The sequence below is a fragment of the Acomys russatus genome, chromosome 9, assembly GCF_903995435.1.
Source record: "Acomys russatus chromosome 9, mAcoRus1.1, whole genome shotgun sequence".
In the NCBI taxonomy this organism is placed as follows: domain Eukaryota; kingdom Metazoa; phylum Chordata; class Mammalia; order Rodentia; family Muridae; genus Acomys; species Acomys russatus.
Window position 1 is genome coordinate 49,679,286 of NC_067145.1, and position 16,312 is coordinate 49,695,597.

The following is a 16,312-nucleotide window of genomic DNA, read 5'->3' on the forward strand; positions in this document are numbered from 1 at the left end:
GAAAAGCGTTGAACGTGAAATTAAAATTTCAAACTATATTTTCTCTCGGTTGGTCATCACTTTGAAGATAGGAATTGTCTCTGTAAGAACATTGCATGCTCTGGTATTATGGGCTGTGCGTTGAGTGTATTTTTGCCACAATGTGATTGTAGACTATTTCATATATAAGTATTCGGTGGTGACCCACAGGGCTGCTGGTAGCTCTAAATACAGCCTATGATTCTCAAACTTAATGCAATACAGTGGCTAGTTCAGTAGAATTTCTAGATGTTTCTCTTCATCATGTGAGATTTAAACTTACAATGGTCACTTTATCAATTGACTTAATAAAAAGATTTGATTGATTTCTCTTCCCAGAATATTGTCTCCAGTGTCCTGCCATTCTGCAATATTGTGATTCTAAGTAATATAGAGATGGTCTGAAAAAGCATAAAGCAAACAGAAAAACCTGATAAATGGCCTAGATTGTCTGTGCTTGGGGACACTCTTGAGAGCAGTGGTTGTCAAGTCTTTGGATCCACAGAACAAATAGGGTTTGCCTTGCAATTGTATTTACTTTTTAATGCTGGGGATCAAAACCAGGGCCTCACGTATGCCAGGCATGCACTCTAATGACAAGGTGTAGCCTTAGCCCCCACTAGGGACCTGGTGAATATGGAGTAGTGAGGGACACCAACTGGAGTTTCTAAGACTCTCCCTGTGGGTGGTGATGTTATGATTCCCTGAAACCCAGTTTTAGGAGCAAGACAAAATAGGCGTTAAGCTTGATGAAATGGAATGGTAGACAAGAAGTACCCATGGAACTGGGAGAATCTTTCTTAGGTACTCAAATCACACACCATCCTAACTAGGTCAAAATGGCACCAGGACGGTAGCAAGGGTCCCTGAAGGAGACGACTTTCTGCTTCAGAGATCTAAAGGGCAGAAAGCTTCCCTAGGCACTGGAGTGTTTTGGGCCAAAGGCCTCAGAATGTGGTCCTTCATCCTGGGTACACATAGGAATCACCCAGGATTTTAAGGCCCCATCTGGGTTCCAGTCCCTAAGAGATAGGGTTCATTTGGTCAGTGTTTGACTCTTACCACTTTCCATCCCTCGCAGTCAGACTGGAACAATGATGAGATGCAGGCGGTGCTTTTGCTAGTTGGTCTCCTTATCCGTGGGCTACTCACCCTCCCTTCCAGACTGTTCTGGCCACTCTGGCTGAAGGCCACCCTAAAGAACTTGAGAAAATGGTCATTCCTGGCTGTGCCCACCTTACTGTATCATTAGGTTCTTCTAGCCAATGTGGCAAGTCCTCTGTTGAAAGCTCTAAGCTTTTGCTGAGCCAAGGTGTTTCTTTCACTTCTGTTTGGAATCTGTCTTCTCTTAAGAGAGTCAAAGACACTCTCTGTCTATTCTCTTTTCCTGTTTACTATTGCAAAATTTTCCCCATTTGCTGAAAAATTTCTAAGCTTGGAGCTAGAGTTATGCAATGATGTTTTACTAGTTAGGACCAAAACTTAAAAAAAAAAAAGTTTTCAGTATGTACTGCCCACTATATAAAAATGGTACGTGACAACAACCTTCTGGAAGGAGATCAGCAGTTTAAATCAATATAAAATTAATTAATATGCCACATTAGTATGTGTTATGTTCTATATCTGAACTGTATAACTTGAGATGCTTGAGAGAAGGAATCAACAGAGGAAGCATCAGGCAGAAGGTCTTCTGGGAATGGTACCCTGCTTATCCATTATAAGAAAATGGAAGACAAGAATGTAAGGTGTCATTCTTCTGTTTATTAAAGCTATGGGTATCATCAGATCAGAGAATACTTTGATACCATGCTATGATGAGGTACACAGCGCTACATGCAGACACTGGCATGGTTCCATTTATACATCTACTGTGTTCCACAGGGAAGATATTAAGCATACAAATGAATATGCACAATCAAATTTGATGAGGGCTGAGGAACACACTGAAAGAGATCAGATGGCATTGGAGAAGACAGGCAGGCAGACAGACAGGCACCAGGTACCAGGCACCAGTTAGGCAGGCACCAGGCTCCAGGCAGGCAGGCAGATACCAGGCACCAGGGAGGCAGGCACCAGGCTCCAGGCAGGCAGGCAGGCAGGCAGGTACCAGGCAAGCAGACACCAGGCAGGCAAGCAGGCACCAGGCAGGGAAGTCTATGAAATTTCAACCTCTAAACTAAAACCTGGAAAAATAAGCAGGCAGTACCTGGCCAAATGGGGGAAGGGAAAGGCAAGACCTGTGATCCAAGGTAGCAGGGGTAGCAAGATGGCTCTGACAAGTTCAAGGTAGTTAGAATCAAGGTCAAAAGGTAAAGCTCTAGAAGGGCTAGAAAGCTGAGCAATGACTACCACAAACTGGTCCCGTAAGTCCTAAGCTCAAACTATAGTGACCACGGTGTCTTCCTTCATACAAGTCATTTATACTTCATAAAAACAGATCTGGGGTAGGATCCCCAAGGAATGAGAAACATGATAAGTTATGCACTTTAAAATACAGAGTACCACACAAAATACACACTAAACATAGTCATGCATCACTAAACAACAGAGACGTGTTTTGAGCAATGCACGGTTAGCCCATTTCATCATTATGAGGGTCACAAAGCCTTCTGGCACACACTGAAATTGCTACAAGGTCGCCTGGTGACATCATCTGTGGAGCTACTCAGGTTTTCCCTAGCTGTCTTTGACTGAAATCTCTTCTGCAGCATGTGACTCTCCATCTTCACATGCAATACTCATATTCTTACATGGGTCTGTGTGTACATAAATGCATATAATACATCAGCAGACAAAAATCAAAGATAAGTCTCTTCATTGGCCCTCTGGGTTTCTGCCCAAAGTTAGAGGAGGGGTCAGCATCCCCAGTCTGACCTGGCCATAGCATCTTTTCCCCACCTGGCCAGGAGGAGTGGTGTTAAAGCTCCACTTTCTTTTCATCGGGATCAAATCACAGGAAGCCCTCTCCCCTCTGGCCCCTTTGCACACTATGCTATAAGAGCTCAGCTAATGCTTGCCTGCAGAGCTCAGAATTGACAGTGACATCATTTCCTGAGCACTGTGGCTCAGGAACCGCCACACACTTCATTCATTTTGCTCAGAAATAAATAAATCCGTTTACCCAGTGTGCCTTTCTGTCAACAGCACAAATCTTCTATTTACTTTGAGAAAATGGATCTACAAGCGGGCTTTCTCTGTGGGTCCATTTTAAAAGTGGCTCTGTGGATGCAAGATAAAGCCCACACTGCAGTGTCTTTATGCAGATCTTCAAAGAGAATCCCACCCTGGAAATAAAGAACCGCCCACAGTCGCCCTGCCTGGCTAATCGGTTCACAGGACTCAGCATTGACAGCTTTGTTCTGAAGCTGAATTCTATCCTGGGAGCCTTGGTCTGGGCCACTGAGGGGTGTATAGAACTTTCCATAAGTCCTGTGAACAGAAGCCTCCCAGGCAGCTGCACACACCCCTCCTCCCTCCCCTGCTGCTCCCTGAGGCCTCCTCTCACTTGCCAGTGGGATCCAGCGCACAAACAAGGTCAAGGAGCAGTGTGAGCAGAAAGTGACATTTGCAAAGGCAGCAGGCACTTCAGCTAGGGAGCCAACAAGGGACTAGCTAAGTGCCATGTGAGCAGGAGGTGATGTCACCATGGACTTCCACAAAGGAAAGTGTGGCCTTTTCTTTGGGGAGATAGATGACATCATCCTCCCAGATGGGAGCCAGTCTGTTCTATTTTCTTTTTAGTTGTTAATGAGATTTCTGGGACCTTAGAGTTTTTAGAAATTGGGTTGGGAGAACATTTTAAAACATTTTTCAAGTTCCTCTGTGAGTGACTGGGTTTGAAAGGTAGTGCCTCCCTGGCTAGCTGGACATTCAGCCCTGCACCAAGGGCTTCTCCACAGTTCACTTTTGGAACGCTGGCCAGGAACTTCCACAGGGTCAGCCATTTTTCTTTTCAACACGTATTCCAACTCTTTCTGTCAAAAGACAGTTAATAGTTTGTGGCTACTGTTAAGCTCTCAGGGGAAATTCTTCAAATTTGACATTTTCATTTGGTTTTGTGACTTGGAGTTTTAAGCTTAGGTTTCTGGGAGCAGTCAAATTTTAAGCATTGATATATATATATATATGTATTGATACACACACACACACACACACACACACACACACACACACACACACACACACTTTGAGAGTGAATCTATCACTTGGACTCTGTCGGTGGCTGAAGAAGGATGGCATACAGCATCTGTGATCCATGTTTTAAAAAGAAAATTTTTATCCTAACATAGCAGAAGCACATGCAGTATACAAAAGATGTTTAGAATATCTCAATATTAAATGCTATGGAACAGGGGCTAGAGAGATGGCTCAGAGGTTAAGAGCCCTGGCTGCTCTTCCAAAGGTCCTGAGTTCAATTCCCAGCAACCACCTGGAGGCTCACAACCAACCATCTACAATGTGATCTAATGCCCTCTTTTGGCATGCAGGCCTACATGCAGGCAGAGCATTGTATACATAATAAATAAATGCTATTGAACTAAAATTAGAAAATATCTTGAAAGGCTCCATGGGGGCCTGATAATGAACAAAAGTTTGAGAAACAACAAAAAAAGCACATGATAGAGCTGATTAAAGAAAAGTGTTAAAATCTTGTTGCCACCAGAGAAAAGGACCATCTCTCTCTCTCTCTCTCTCTCTCTCTCTCTCTCTCTCTCTCTCTCTGCTAGGGTTAGATCTCAGGGCTTTGAACATGCCAGGCTGTCACTTCACTGCATTGCATTGCATCCCCAACCCCCCGCCCCAGAGATGAGTTTTTATTTTGAACACTAGGACTATAGGTGAATAAGGAAATGCAGTGACTTGCACAGATGTATATTTTTAAATTATAAAATAGGTAGTGGAACTATTTTTCACAGGCACACAGGAAAAAAAATTACCTAAAGGTATCTGTGAAGCAATGGCTCAGCAATTAAGAGCACTGGCTGTACTTCCAGAGGACCTGGGTTAAGTTCGCAGCATCCACATGGCAGCTCATAACAATCTATAACTGCAGTTCCAGTGGATCTAGTGACCTTTGGCCTCTCTAGGTGTCAGACATGCACATGGTACACAGACATAACTGCAGACAAAACATCCATACACATAAAGTAAAAAATAAAACTAAAAAATAATACATGTAAGAGGATACAGAAATGCACACAAAAAGACAGAGATGGAGTGGCCTGTGGGCAGTAGATAATAGATAATAATGGGGACAGAAGCTGAGGCAGCATATCAGAAGGTCTATGGAAAGTGGGATAGGCAGACGTGATGTCACTTTGGATGCCTGTGGGTCTGTGCACTGAAGAGAGCCGTGCTAGTCAGTCCAGCATACCACAATAGATTATCTGGTGCTTGTTGGCGCTGGCAACCGTAGCTAGGGAGCCTGAGAGGAGACGGCTGTGCTTCCGTGGAAGTATGAGCTCCAATTCCAGCATGCATAATTCAAGACCCTGTGAATTGATTGGAAGAGGTGTCCTTCTGGCCATTGTCTGTGTGCCTGTGAAATTTAGGTAAGGGCCAAGGCAGAATTATGATGCAGTGACTGGTGAATTCAGCATCATAAACACGATGGCTTTTTATTTTATAACCAAGACTTTTCAACTAAGAAGTACCACATTTAATCTTTGTCCCCATATAATCTAGTTATGAAGGACCTTTGCAAGACAGCCAGCCAGCTTAAAGAGCATATCCAAAGAAATGAGTGATTACTGCTTTTTTCTTCTTTCTTCATGTGTATGAAGGTGCTACTATCCATGTATCCACATTCATAGCGAGGCCTGAGGTTGATGTTGGGAATAGTCCTACATTGTTTTACATTATTCATTGACATAGGGTCTGTCAGTCAAACCTAGGGCCCATTGATGTTTCTGTTCTCGATAGTCAACTGGCTCTAGCAATCCTACCTCTACCTTCAGAGCCTAGAAGTACAAGCAGATCACCATGCCCATCTGGCCTTCTTAAGGAGGGTTTCTGGGTTCCAGAGTCAGTCCTCAGGCAAAGGCATTAGCCACCGAGCTGTCTCCCCAGCCCACTACCTTCCTTTTAAGGCAGAGAGTGGGAGATGTCAGGGGAGGAGATTACAATCGGAGAAACTGCAGAAATGGAGGCAGAGGGACCTGAGAGGACTTGAGTGGGCTGTAGTTACTGAAAGAGAGGGATACAGATTTACAAAGTAAATAGGCTAATAGGTCAAGGGACCTAGTGATGTGCTTGGTCCTTAAAAAGAAACTGAAGATGATACAGCCAGCACTATAATAAATTCTAACACAGAACTGCCACATTTCCCTTCCTTGACACTGTTCAAAGCTGCAGCTTGGAAATCATATTACTTAGGTTTCATGTTTAGACAGTAAGACCTTTTTAATTATTTCATGGTCACTCTTTTGTGTCTGTCTTGAGCCTTCTTTCTTCATGGTGTTTGGAATGAAAGTAATTTTATGAAATGTGGTCAGCAAAGATCTCTATCAACAAAACTGGCCTGTGCATCACCTGCTCTGGGAGAGCCCTTCTTCTCAGTTGGTGATGGAATTATTTTCTTGGTGACACTTTCTGCTAAGCTCTGACAAATATAATGTCACACAGAGAGAAATGAGAACCAGGAGCTCCTCTACCACTAAAGGGCCCTCACTTATGATCACGGTACGCCTTACTCATGCACCAAATCTTTAAGCAAGTGCTTGGAAAAAATGAGACAAACAGCTGAATCCTGTCATTGTTCTGTGTTTACAGTGGGATATGACATAAATTCTGTTTGGTTTGGACAAAGAATTAAGGAAAAACAAAGGAGGAGCCACTAGCAATGTGCATATCCAAAGGTGGTAGTTGAACGCCTCACAAAATTTCCTGTCAGGTTTTTGCACACCATACCCATAAATGTGCATTTGTATTTGGCCCACTTTGGTATTTTGAACTTCTGTCTTCGTGATACTTTAAAATATTTTTAGGGGTGAAGATTAGAAATACTTTAGGGGTGAATGCCTTAGTATAGAACCAAGCTTAGGGCATTGATTGTAGATGACTTTCTATTGTGGGAAATTCTCAGTTATAGCTTTGTTCAAAACAAGTTCTGAATGAATGACACTACTTTAAAAAATATTTGTTTACCAAGGCAGTCAGCAGTGCCTGCCTGTATTTCCAGGTATTTAGGGGGCTGAGCAAAAGACTCACTTGAGCTCATTAGTTTGAGATTACTCTGGGCAATATAGAATGATGTTGTCTCAAAACCAACCAACCAACCAACCAAAGTTGTTTACCAAGTATTCTGCCTTTGGAATAATTTTCTCAAAAAAAAAAAAAGAAAGAAAAGAAAGAAAAAGAAAAAGAAAAAGAAAAGAAAAAAGAAAGAAAGAAAAAAGGTTTGCAGCTCATTTTGCTTTAGGCTCGAATTTTCACAGCAAGTTCTGTGATCAGAAGCAACGGTAAACACAGACAGATCTTTCATAATGCATGGAAAAGCTTCCATGACAACAACACTAAATACACATACACAGTTGACCTTCACTTAATGCCAGAGCCTTTAGGACCTTGTATCCCAATTCCCACATTGCCACTGTTTGAAAACGCCTGAGCTCTATTCCCACTGCTGCTCTTTGAGACCATTATAAAATGGAAAAAAAAATAAGCCTCAAACAACCATGACCTTCCAAAATCATATATTGCACATTTTAGAATAATCCTTGATTTGAGGCCAAAGGGAGAGTTTTCTCAAATCTTCTATTTGTGTTCTGGTTTCCTGGCAATAACATCCCTGATAGCAATTGCACATTCTTTCCTAGAGATTCCACACTTTCTCATACAATGTGAAAAAGGAAGCTAACGATTATTTCTTTTCAAGTTCAAATATTGTAACAGACACAAATGACCAAACACACACAGGACAGCCATTATGTTCAGGATGAAATGTTAATTCTTATCCATAGCTCTCAACCATTACCTATCTACAGATTACTTTTATGTTGGCTCAGCAGAATTAACACTAGTTACCTTTCTCTCACCAAATAAAGAGTCTCTGGTGAGGAATAAAATGTTACTCTAGGGGTTAGTGCAATTTTGTATTCTGTATCTATGCAAGGAGTGATACAAAATCATTTTGCTTCTAATGCTTTTCCATATCATTATATAGACTAAACAATGTAGGTTGAACAACCTAAGAATACTTTTATCTTTAGCAACATTTTAAAAACTTTTTCTTTACTTAGAGTTTTCATTTATTTGTGTGTAGTATACAGGTATGCATACCATAGTAAGCATGTGGAGGTCAGAGGTCAATTTATGGATCTCATCTCTCTCCTTCCATCATGTTAGTTGTCAGCAAACCTTCACCTTTTGAGCCATTTCTCTGTCCAGTATATCTGTCTCAAGTTACTAATGTAGTACCAAGCAAACTATATTGGCCTGTGAAAATTAGATTAAAATATGATTGAATATTTAGTGCATTGGCCCTAGTGGCATTTTATTTGTTATTAGTCTTGGTGATGTTATTAAAAATGATAATTTCAGTGCACTGGATACTTTAAAATATTATCTCATCTCTCATTCTTATAATACTGTGAATGAAGCAACATTGTATCATATTGTAGATGAAAATGACTGAGAAAGGCACCTTCAAGAAATTAAGTAAAAAAAGAAAAGAAAAGAAATTAAGTAACCCAGACTCAGAAGTCTAGAGACTGTGGTATCAGCACCAAAAATGCTCTGTGTCTGACCCCAAAGTTTTTGCTTTAAGTATTTGCCTGCTGTCTGAAATCTGCAATTTGCCCCACAAGTTTCTTTGTGAACGGGTGACATCACACTGCAGTATAAAGAAGTTCAGAGCATGTAGCAGCTAATCTTATAAATAAATTCCATAACAGTAAACATTTAAAAGAATTTTTATATTCTTTGCCATGTAAGTTATGTTCTAGTTTCAAGAGCTCCAGTCCTGGCCTGCCTCATTTACATAATGCTCTGTTGGTGGAATTAATTGATCTGGGAGAAAACACAGAATTAGCTAGTCTGTTGCCCAGGGTTAGTTACAGAAAGTAGCTTACAAGGAGGAGTTAGGTTATAGTAAGAGTGACAGGCTGTCTTTAGAACTTAGAGATTGGATTGCTCAGCATAGACCCTGAGGTTGGGTTGTTTACTGAGGACTTGGCTGACTTAGTTCTGTTTCCCTTTTTTAGAGAGACCCAGGATAGCTAGCTCCCTGGCTACAGCCCTTCATTTAATACTAACAGAAAACAAACTTGGAGTCATTTGTCCCTGTAACCACAATCTCTGCCACCATCTTAAATAAGGCCTTCCCTCTTCTGTTGGTCTGTCTCCAAATTTCCCTCTTTAAGGACAGCCACTCACATTGAACTTCATTCCAGCAGTAAGGCCATGGCCTCTCCTTGACAAGATTATGTCTACAGTTATATCAACACCATAAACTGCCTGGTTTTATGCATTTTCTGGTGTGGAGCAACCTCCCTGTGGAGAAAAGCTTGGGAATTGAGGGCAAAGTGAAGGGCAGAATTAGAGAGAAAGGGGTGAGGCTGAGCCTTGGAGGCCTCCTGAACTTCTCCCTGGAAAAAGTTGTTTAAAATAATGACATTGGAGAACTGAAGGTTTTGAAATAGAAGTGTGAACTTTGGACTTGCAGATGCCTGAGGGAATGGCTCCTCTGTCTTTGCCTGTGTGGGGGATTTTAGGATGTAGCTTTAGGTATGACTTCTCTTTTCAGAAGCTATTTATCCCATTTCCTTGATCTCATTTCCTTTTCAGATATTTTATACTACACTTTGTTTAGAGATCTTAAATAATTTCAGAACTATCAGATACAGAAAATAGATGATAAATACATAGACGGAGTATAATGAAAAGGCTGATTTCTTCTGGAGAACTGTAGGCAGAGAACTTTTCTGGGAAACATTGTGAATCTGACTAGAAATGCAAAATAGAAATAATTAGGTTAGAAGGAAATGGGTAGAGTTCATGACAACGCAAAGATGAGGAGCCTGGGTATCCATCTCTGTGCTAAAATGCCTATCCTTTATGAATAGGAAACTGAATTTTATATAAAGTATGGCCACCCTGTTTTATTTCTTTCACTGGTACACTTCATTATTTAGATCCAGGACAACCCAGATCATTAGAGGCTATGGCTGGCTTAATCTTACAAAGCCATATGACAGCTGATGTAGCAACTCCTAGAATTTCATAGCTAGAAGTGGCATTGATTTTGAGCTTCTGATATTTTTGTTCAAGTCACATAGTACATGATATGGGCTGGTTTGTTTTGTATTTTGGCCTATACTGTTAAAAACAGATAACTTCACTCCATATGGCTACATAGAAATCAGTCAGAATGTATTTTCACAAAATGTGGTATAGAAGTGAGGGTCCCATAGAAGATGAAACCTTCCAATCTTTAATGACTTCTTAAATCTTAAAACAAACAAACCAACCAAAAAACAAACAAACAAAAAAAAAACAAAAACAAAAACAAAAAAATCATTGTCTTAACCCTTTGTTTCCCCCTGATGTGGTGGCAGACCCAGTATATATTGCTGGTTTTCTCAGTGGTAGGTCATGTCTGTGTCTAACCTCACCTTTGTCTAACCGTCTAATCTAGTGTTCAAGATGGAAAGCAAGAAGTGTTCCCTACAAGATGCAGGAACAACTTACACACCACCCTCCTCCCCATGTGACCCTGGAGCTGCTGCTGCCTTATGCCTGCCTGGGCCTTTGGCCACCTCAGTTACTATTAGCAAAAGAATGGGGTATATTAGCACCCTAAGGCTGTAGTAATAACAGACCCAGGATAGGTGGCTTGACAGCAGGAGTTCATTACTTTATTCTAGAAGGCACTGATCTCCAGTCAAGGCCATCCCACCAGTTGGAGATATGGATGCCTTTCCTCAGTGTGGGGCTTACATTCTCTCTTCTCATGAGGACATCAGTCAGGTTAGGTTTCAGCCCCACCCTAAGCCAGGAACCTCTCCTTGACTTGATAACATTGAGAAGACCTGCCTGCCACAGTCCCGGGTTCCTGGCAGATATGAAATTGGGAACTGACTCCATTTTATTCCAGGATACTCTGTTTCACGACTCTAAACAACTCTCCTTCACTCTGTCTTTGTCTGTTTTCTTGTCTCTGTGTTCTTGTTTCCTTAGGAGAATTTCACATTTGTTTTGTCTTTGAAGACAAAGCAAAGACAAAGTCTCAGGACTGTTTTGAATGTGGACATTTGCAGATTAATTTTCTAGGGAACATTTGTGGGTTTGCATTTATCTGTGAGGGCAAGGGCACAGCTAAAACGATTGTGGAAGGAAGTAAAACAAGAGAACCAGGAATAGTTGAGCTTGCCACAGTTTGGACCATCCCTAAATTCTCAGCTTTTCATTACTAGTTCCCATCAAACCCACCCTGCCGAGAGGGGAGATCCGCTCACCAGCCTTCCCAGCCCCCTCCAGCTCTTCCTTCTCTTCCTCTATGGCTGTTGCTAAACTTGCTTACTTTTAAACTAAAAAAGTTTTGTTCATAAAGAAGCTCTTCTGAAATTGCTTATGTTCTATCAGACATAAGCCAGGAGCTTTTCAATTCCTACAGGAACCAAAATAAGGCTTCTTTGTGTCTGTTCTGCTTTTGTGCTTTGTTTTAAATAAAAATAAGCTTCAATAAAACAAACCAGAAGTAAAACATCCAACTATAGGCAGAGACAGAAGGAGGCCTTTTTCGTGATAGGAGTGAATTGACCCAACCAGTGAACACATTTCAAGGTATTACAGGACAAAGAGTTTGTTTTTGGTCATAGGAAGACTATTATATTATAAGTCAATATTCAGTTGAGTATGTGAGCCTTCTCACTGTGTGGTATTTAGCATTGGTCTGTTGTAGTTACTGGTTTTACTATACTCTGGCTCTTGGGCTTTGTATGATCAACTGCTGACTTCTCAGGTGTGATCCCAGGAAGCAGAGGTTCAAGTGTGAGGGTAGCCTAGAAGCTGGCTTCCTAGTGTCTCTCCTCCAGCATTAGTGCATTTCGGCTGTATTTGTTTCATATCACCAGCTCTCCTGACAAGCTGGCATGTACATAGTAATGTTAGGAAAACAAGAAATGTGAAGAGTTGACAATTTGAGTGATCCTGGGGCACAGGAGGATGACCTGAAACATCTTGCCTCTAATCCTAATTGTCTCAAAGACAGAATACACATAGGAGATCCTTATTATATGCTTCTGCTGCAATTTAGAAACTCATAGCTTGTTTTAGAAAAAAAAATATTAGATGAGTTCTTTCATGAACAAAGTATTTAATTAGCTTTCAAAATAAGCAGACTTAGCAACAGCGTTCAACTCTTTCTTGTGCAGAGCCCAGTGTGCTTCCTGCTGATAAGGTAAACACTTCCTTTCAGATGGTGGCTAGCATTTGGAAGAAAATAAAATCAAATAGATCATCAGTCATTGGTAAAGGTTTTATAAAGATCAACTGTTTAAAACTGGGGAAACGTTCAAAGTCACTTCAAAGCACTATTGTAGTCCAGTTCAGCTGGTGTCTGTGACGTTAACATACTAGACAGTGTCAGATTTGCCTCAAAGTCAATGAAAAGATTTGGCTCTGCTTCCTTTATCCAGGTTGCTGTGGTAATTTTTTGTTTAGTCAGTGAGCAGAGCAGCTATGAGGATAGTGTCCAGCACTGTCATTACAGCACTATAGCACTGTCAGGCTGGCTTGGCCAACAGACTTATGGTGACAGCGCAGGACTAGAGATGGGAGGGTGGGTGTCTGAATAACTGATGATTTGCTCTAGAGGAATTCATTAAGTGATCACAGATGGCACATCCTTTTAATCTCAGCACTCAAGGAGGAAGAGGGAGAGACAGCCTATCTCTATGAGTTCGAGGGCAGCCTGGTCTACAAAGCAAATCCAGGACAACCAGGACTATAAGAGAAACCCTGTCTCGAAAAAACTGAACAAAACAAAACAAAGAAAAAACCCAAAACAAAAAAACAGATCATCTCTAAAGCAAGCCTCATATACTGGTGATCTTGCCTACCTTATATTGTTGCTAGGAATTTCAAACAAGATAATGTGCTTATTAAAGTTATTTTGAATCCCCATGCTCACTTAATAAGCCTTATATAACATAAAAATCATTTTGAAAACTAAACTATCATATACATATAATAACTTAATGTATGACCAATTTTGTATTTTTTTTCTCTATTGATAGCTAAGGTTTTAGCCAATAAATCTACTGCTAGCCTTAAGTTTTTTCTGTTGTATATTCTGATACCTAGATAAACTCTTCCTAAGAGATAATACATAGTAGAAGCAGAGCAATTAGCCCGTTCAGAATACTTTCCCAAAATCTTATTTTGACTCTTTTATTAACCTATACAACAGCTCTTTTGGTTAGAGACTAATGCCTGCACAGCTGATCTGAAGGGTACAGTTAGGAAATTCCTTATCTGCTGAGTGTCTTAGGTAATATTGGAGCCCTATTGTCTTACATCACAAGCCACATTTAGCCTGCATGCTAGGATGCTTCTGAAAGCATTTGATCTAACATGCTGATTAAACTGTTTCAAATCGTGTTGTCGCCATGAGAGCCTTTGACAAACTGGGTGCAAGGAGCCACCCCACTGTCCCACTGAGTCTGACACTCTGGGTACAAGGAGCCACCCCACTGTCCCACTGAGTTTGACACTCTGGGTACAAGGAGCCACCCCACTGTCCCACTGAGTTTGACACTCTGGAAGGCCTTTATTCATTATACCCTTGTTCTCTCATTACTTGACATGTTAATAATTTTATCAGACTCTCCATGCAGAGCTCTGTAATGCCTTTTCTAAGCCAACTTTCATCTATTTTAGTTACAAATATCAAGTTATCAAAAAACCTCCCTGTTTCCTCTATATTTTGTTATTCACTCAATCAGAAATGCAACATGATCATACAGAGGGTTTGGTAGCTTGAATATCACCTTTTATGTTATTTCCATGTAGCTGTTGGTGGTCATAACTTCTTTCATCTTCATCTTTCTCTTTCTGATACCTTCCTATTACGTCTTTTGGCCTAAAGCTAATGAAGAAAATCTAGATGTGGTAGGAAAAAGAACTCAGCATTATTATAGCAATAATGTAATAAATGTTTAACATTTTTTTTTTTTGAGACAGAGTTTTCCTGTGTAGCCTTGCCTGTCTTGAACTCACTCTAGTAGACCAGGTCGGCCTCGAACTCACAGAGATCCACTTGCCTCTGCCTCCCTGAGTGCTGAGATTATAGGCGTGCACCACTGTTCATGGCTATGCTTATCTAAATTTAATAACTGATTTTCCCTCTCTTACCCTTTGTACATCCTAAACCTGCATTCTACTACTTAGCTATATGTCTCACCCTTGTCACTGCTTTACAAAGTTAAACTTCACTGTAACTTCCCTCCTATAGGAGGCATCGCACATTCTTTGTCACCTTTGGTGAGAAGAGGGTTTACATCTGTTCTATCTCCTGTTGTCACGTTGCACTAACTGAGTTGTTTTGTTCAACAGGCTGTGGTGGGGAGATGTCTGGAGCCATGGGCTCCTTCAGCAGTCCTGGGTACCCTAACAACTATCCTCACAACAAGGAGTGTATCTGGAAGATCCGTGCGGCCCCAGGGAATAGCATTACCCTCACCATCCATGACTTTGATGTGGAATATCATTCTGACTGCCGTTATGACACCCTGGAGGTAGGAAGCCAAATTGGTTTTTTCAGTATATTACAAAATCGAGGGTAAAACTGGAGAGAGCCCCACATTCTTTCCAGTGGCTATCCCTGTTCTATTCTTAGACATTATAGCAAGTACCTCCTCTTGATGGATACTGCTAGTGGACATATGGCATTAATGTGCTAGCATGTTTCCTTCCTAGTAGTGCCTGGGGGCTTTGGCTAGGGCCAGTTCACTAGGAGAGTGAGGCCAGCTTGCAGCAACTGGGGAACAATATGAGCAAAGGAGAGGGAAAGAGCCAGTGGAAGAAAGGGTCTGCAGTGGGCAGGTTGGGTTTGAGGCCTTGTAGGGATGGACGGGGGCCTGATTCATTGGTCTCTGTTGATAAATACTGTGCTTGGGTTCTTTAACAGCCCACACTTCTTCTTCTGGTCTGAGGAATCTCCCTTAGAGAAAATGTCCTATATTTGGAAGTCATCAGGAAGATGGACCCCCACTGACCACAGGTGCTAGTGTTGCCTTCCCCACTGTAGCTGCTGCCTAGGGTTGGCCAGTGTGCTGCATCTGTAGCTGCTGCAGAGGGCTGCTTTTTAGAAGTCACTTAATGTGACTTTTATCTACAAGAAGGCCTTTTTGATAAGATCTTTCTAAAGTTACTTTAAGAGTTTATCTAAAAAAAAAAATATTAAGACAACTTTTGATAACTTTGGGCCTTAAAGTTTACAGTAATCAACTTGGACCTGGCAAAATTTGAATGGTTTTGAAGCACACACATATTTCCTGTCACCTCAGCTGTGGGGACCACTGTTTCACATCCTCCGGCAGCTAACAGCATGCAACCTCCATGGGATTGGATGTTTGGTTTGTTCTATTTTTCTCCTGTACTCTTAGTACCAAGACCATGACAAAGAGTAAGCACCTGATGTTTGTGGATGAACAAAAGCACCCACATGTCTCACCAATACATGGTGATAATGCACATTTGGTTCACAATGATTGTGCTCTCGGATGTGAATAGCCACATGAAGTAAGAGGAGGATTCTGTCCACATATTATAGTTGTCAAAATCAAGTCTCAAGTTCATGACCTTTTCTGTGACCACCTAGATGGTGGCTATTATAGGCGTCTGTGTCACTGACCAAAGCTTCCAGTTTTGTGTGTCCCAGGGCAAAGACATGGACCAGAGATACATGATTACAAATAGACATAGAGACAACTATTGAGAAGAGGAATGAGAGTGAGCTAATGAGCTGAGAGAAAAGCATGTCTTTGAAAGTGCTGGGACCCAGGGCTCATCACCTTCACAGGTCCTGTACACAGCCCAAGCCCCTCCCACATTGTATATCCTGAGCTTTACTTAGGCATGCTCTTTTATGCAGCTACTGGGGGAGAGTTTCAAGGCTTTCTGTGCCAACTGACTTTCTCCATATGTTAATCTTCATATAGTTTTCTCCAGTGAGCACACTCTTCCACAATTGGAAGGTCTATGAAATGAGCTCAGTCACCTCTCACTGCTCTCTGCAGGCCCAGATCAAATGAGATATAGCAGAAGATTGAAAGTAATAGAGAGTAATTGA

General features: G+C 41.4%; 1 protein-coding gene across 1 annotated transcript in view; it reads left to right on the forward strand.

The window, feature by feature from the left end:
* Cubn (cubilin) overlaps positions 1–16,312 on the forward strand; it is a 212,550-nt gene that overhangs the window by 86,694 nt on the left and 109,544 nt on the right. The window contains exon 29 of the mRNA XM_051151301.1: positions 14,575–14,756. Coding sequence (XP_051007258.1) covers positions 14,575–14,756 — 182 coding nt within the window. The remainder of the gene's footprint in view (positions 1–14,574; positions 14,757–16,312) is intronic.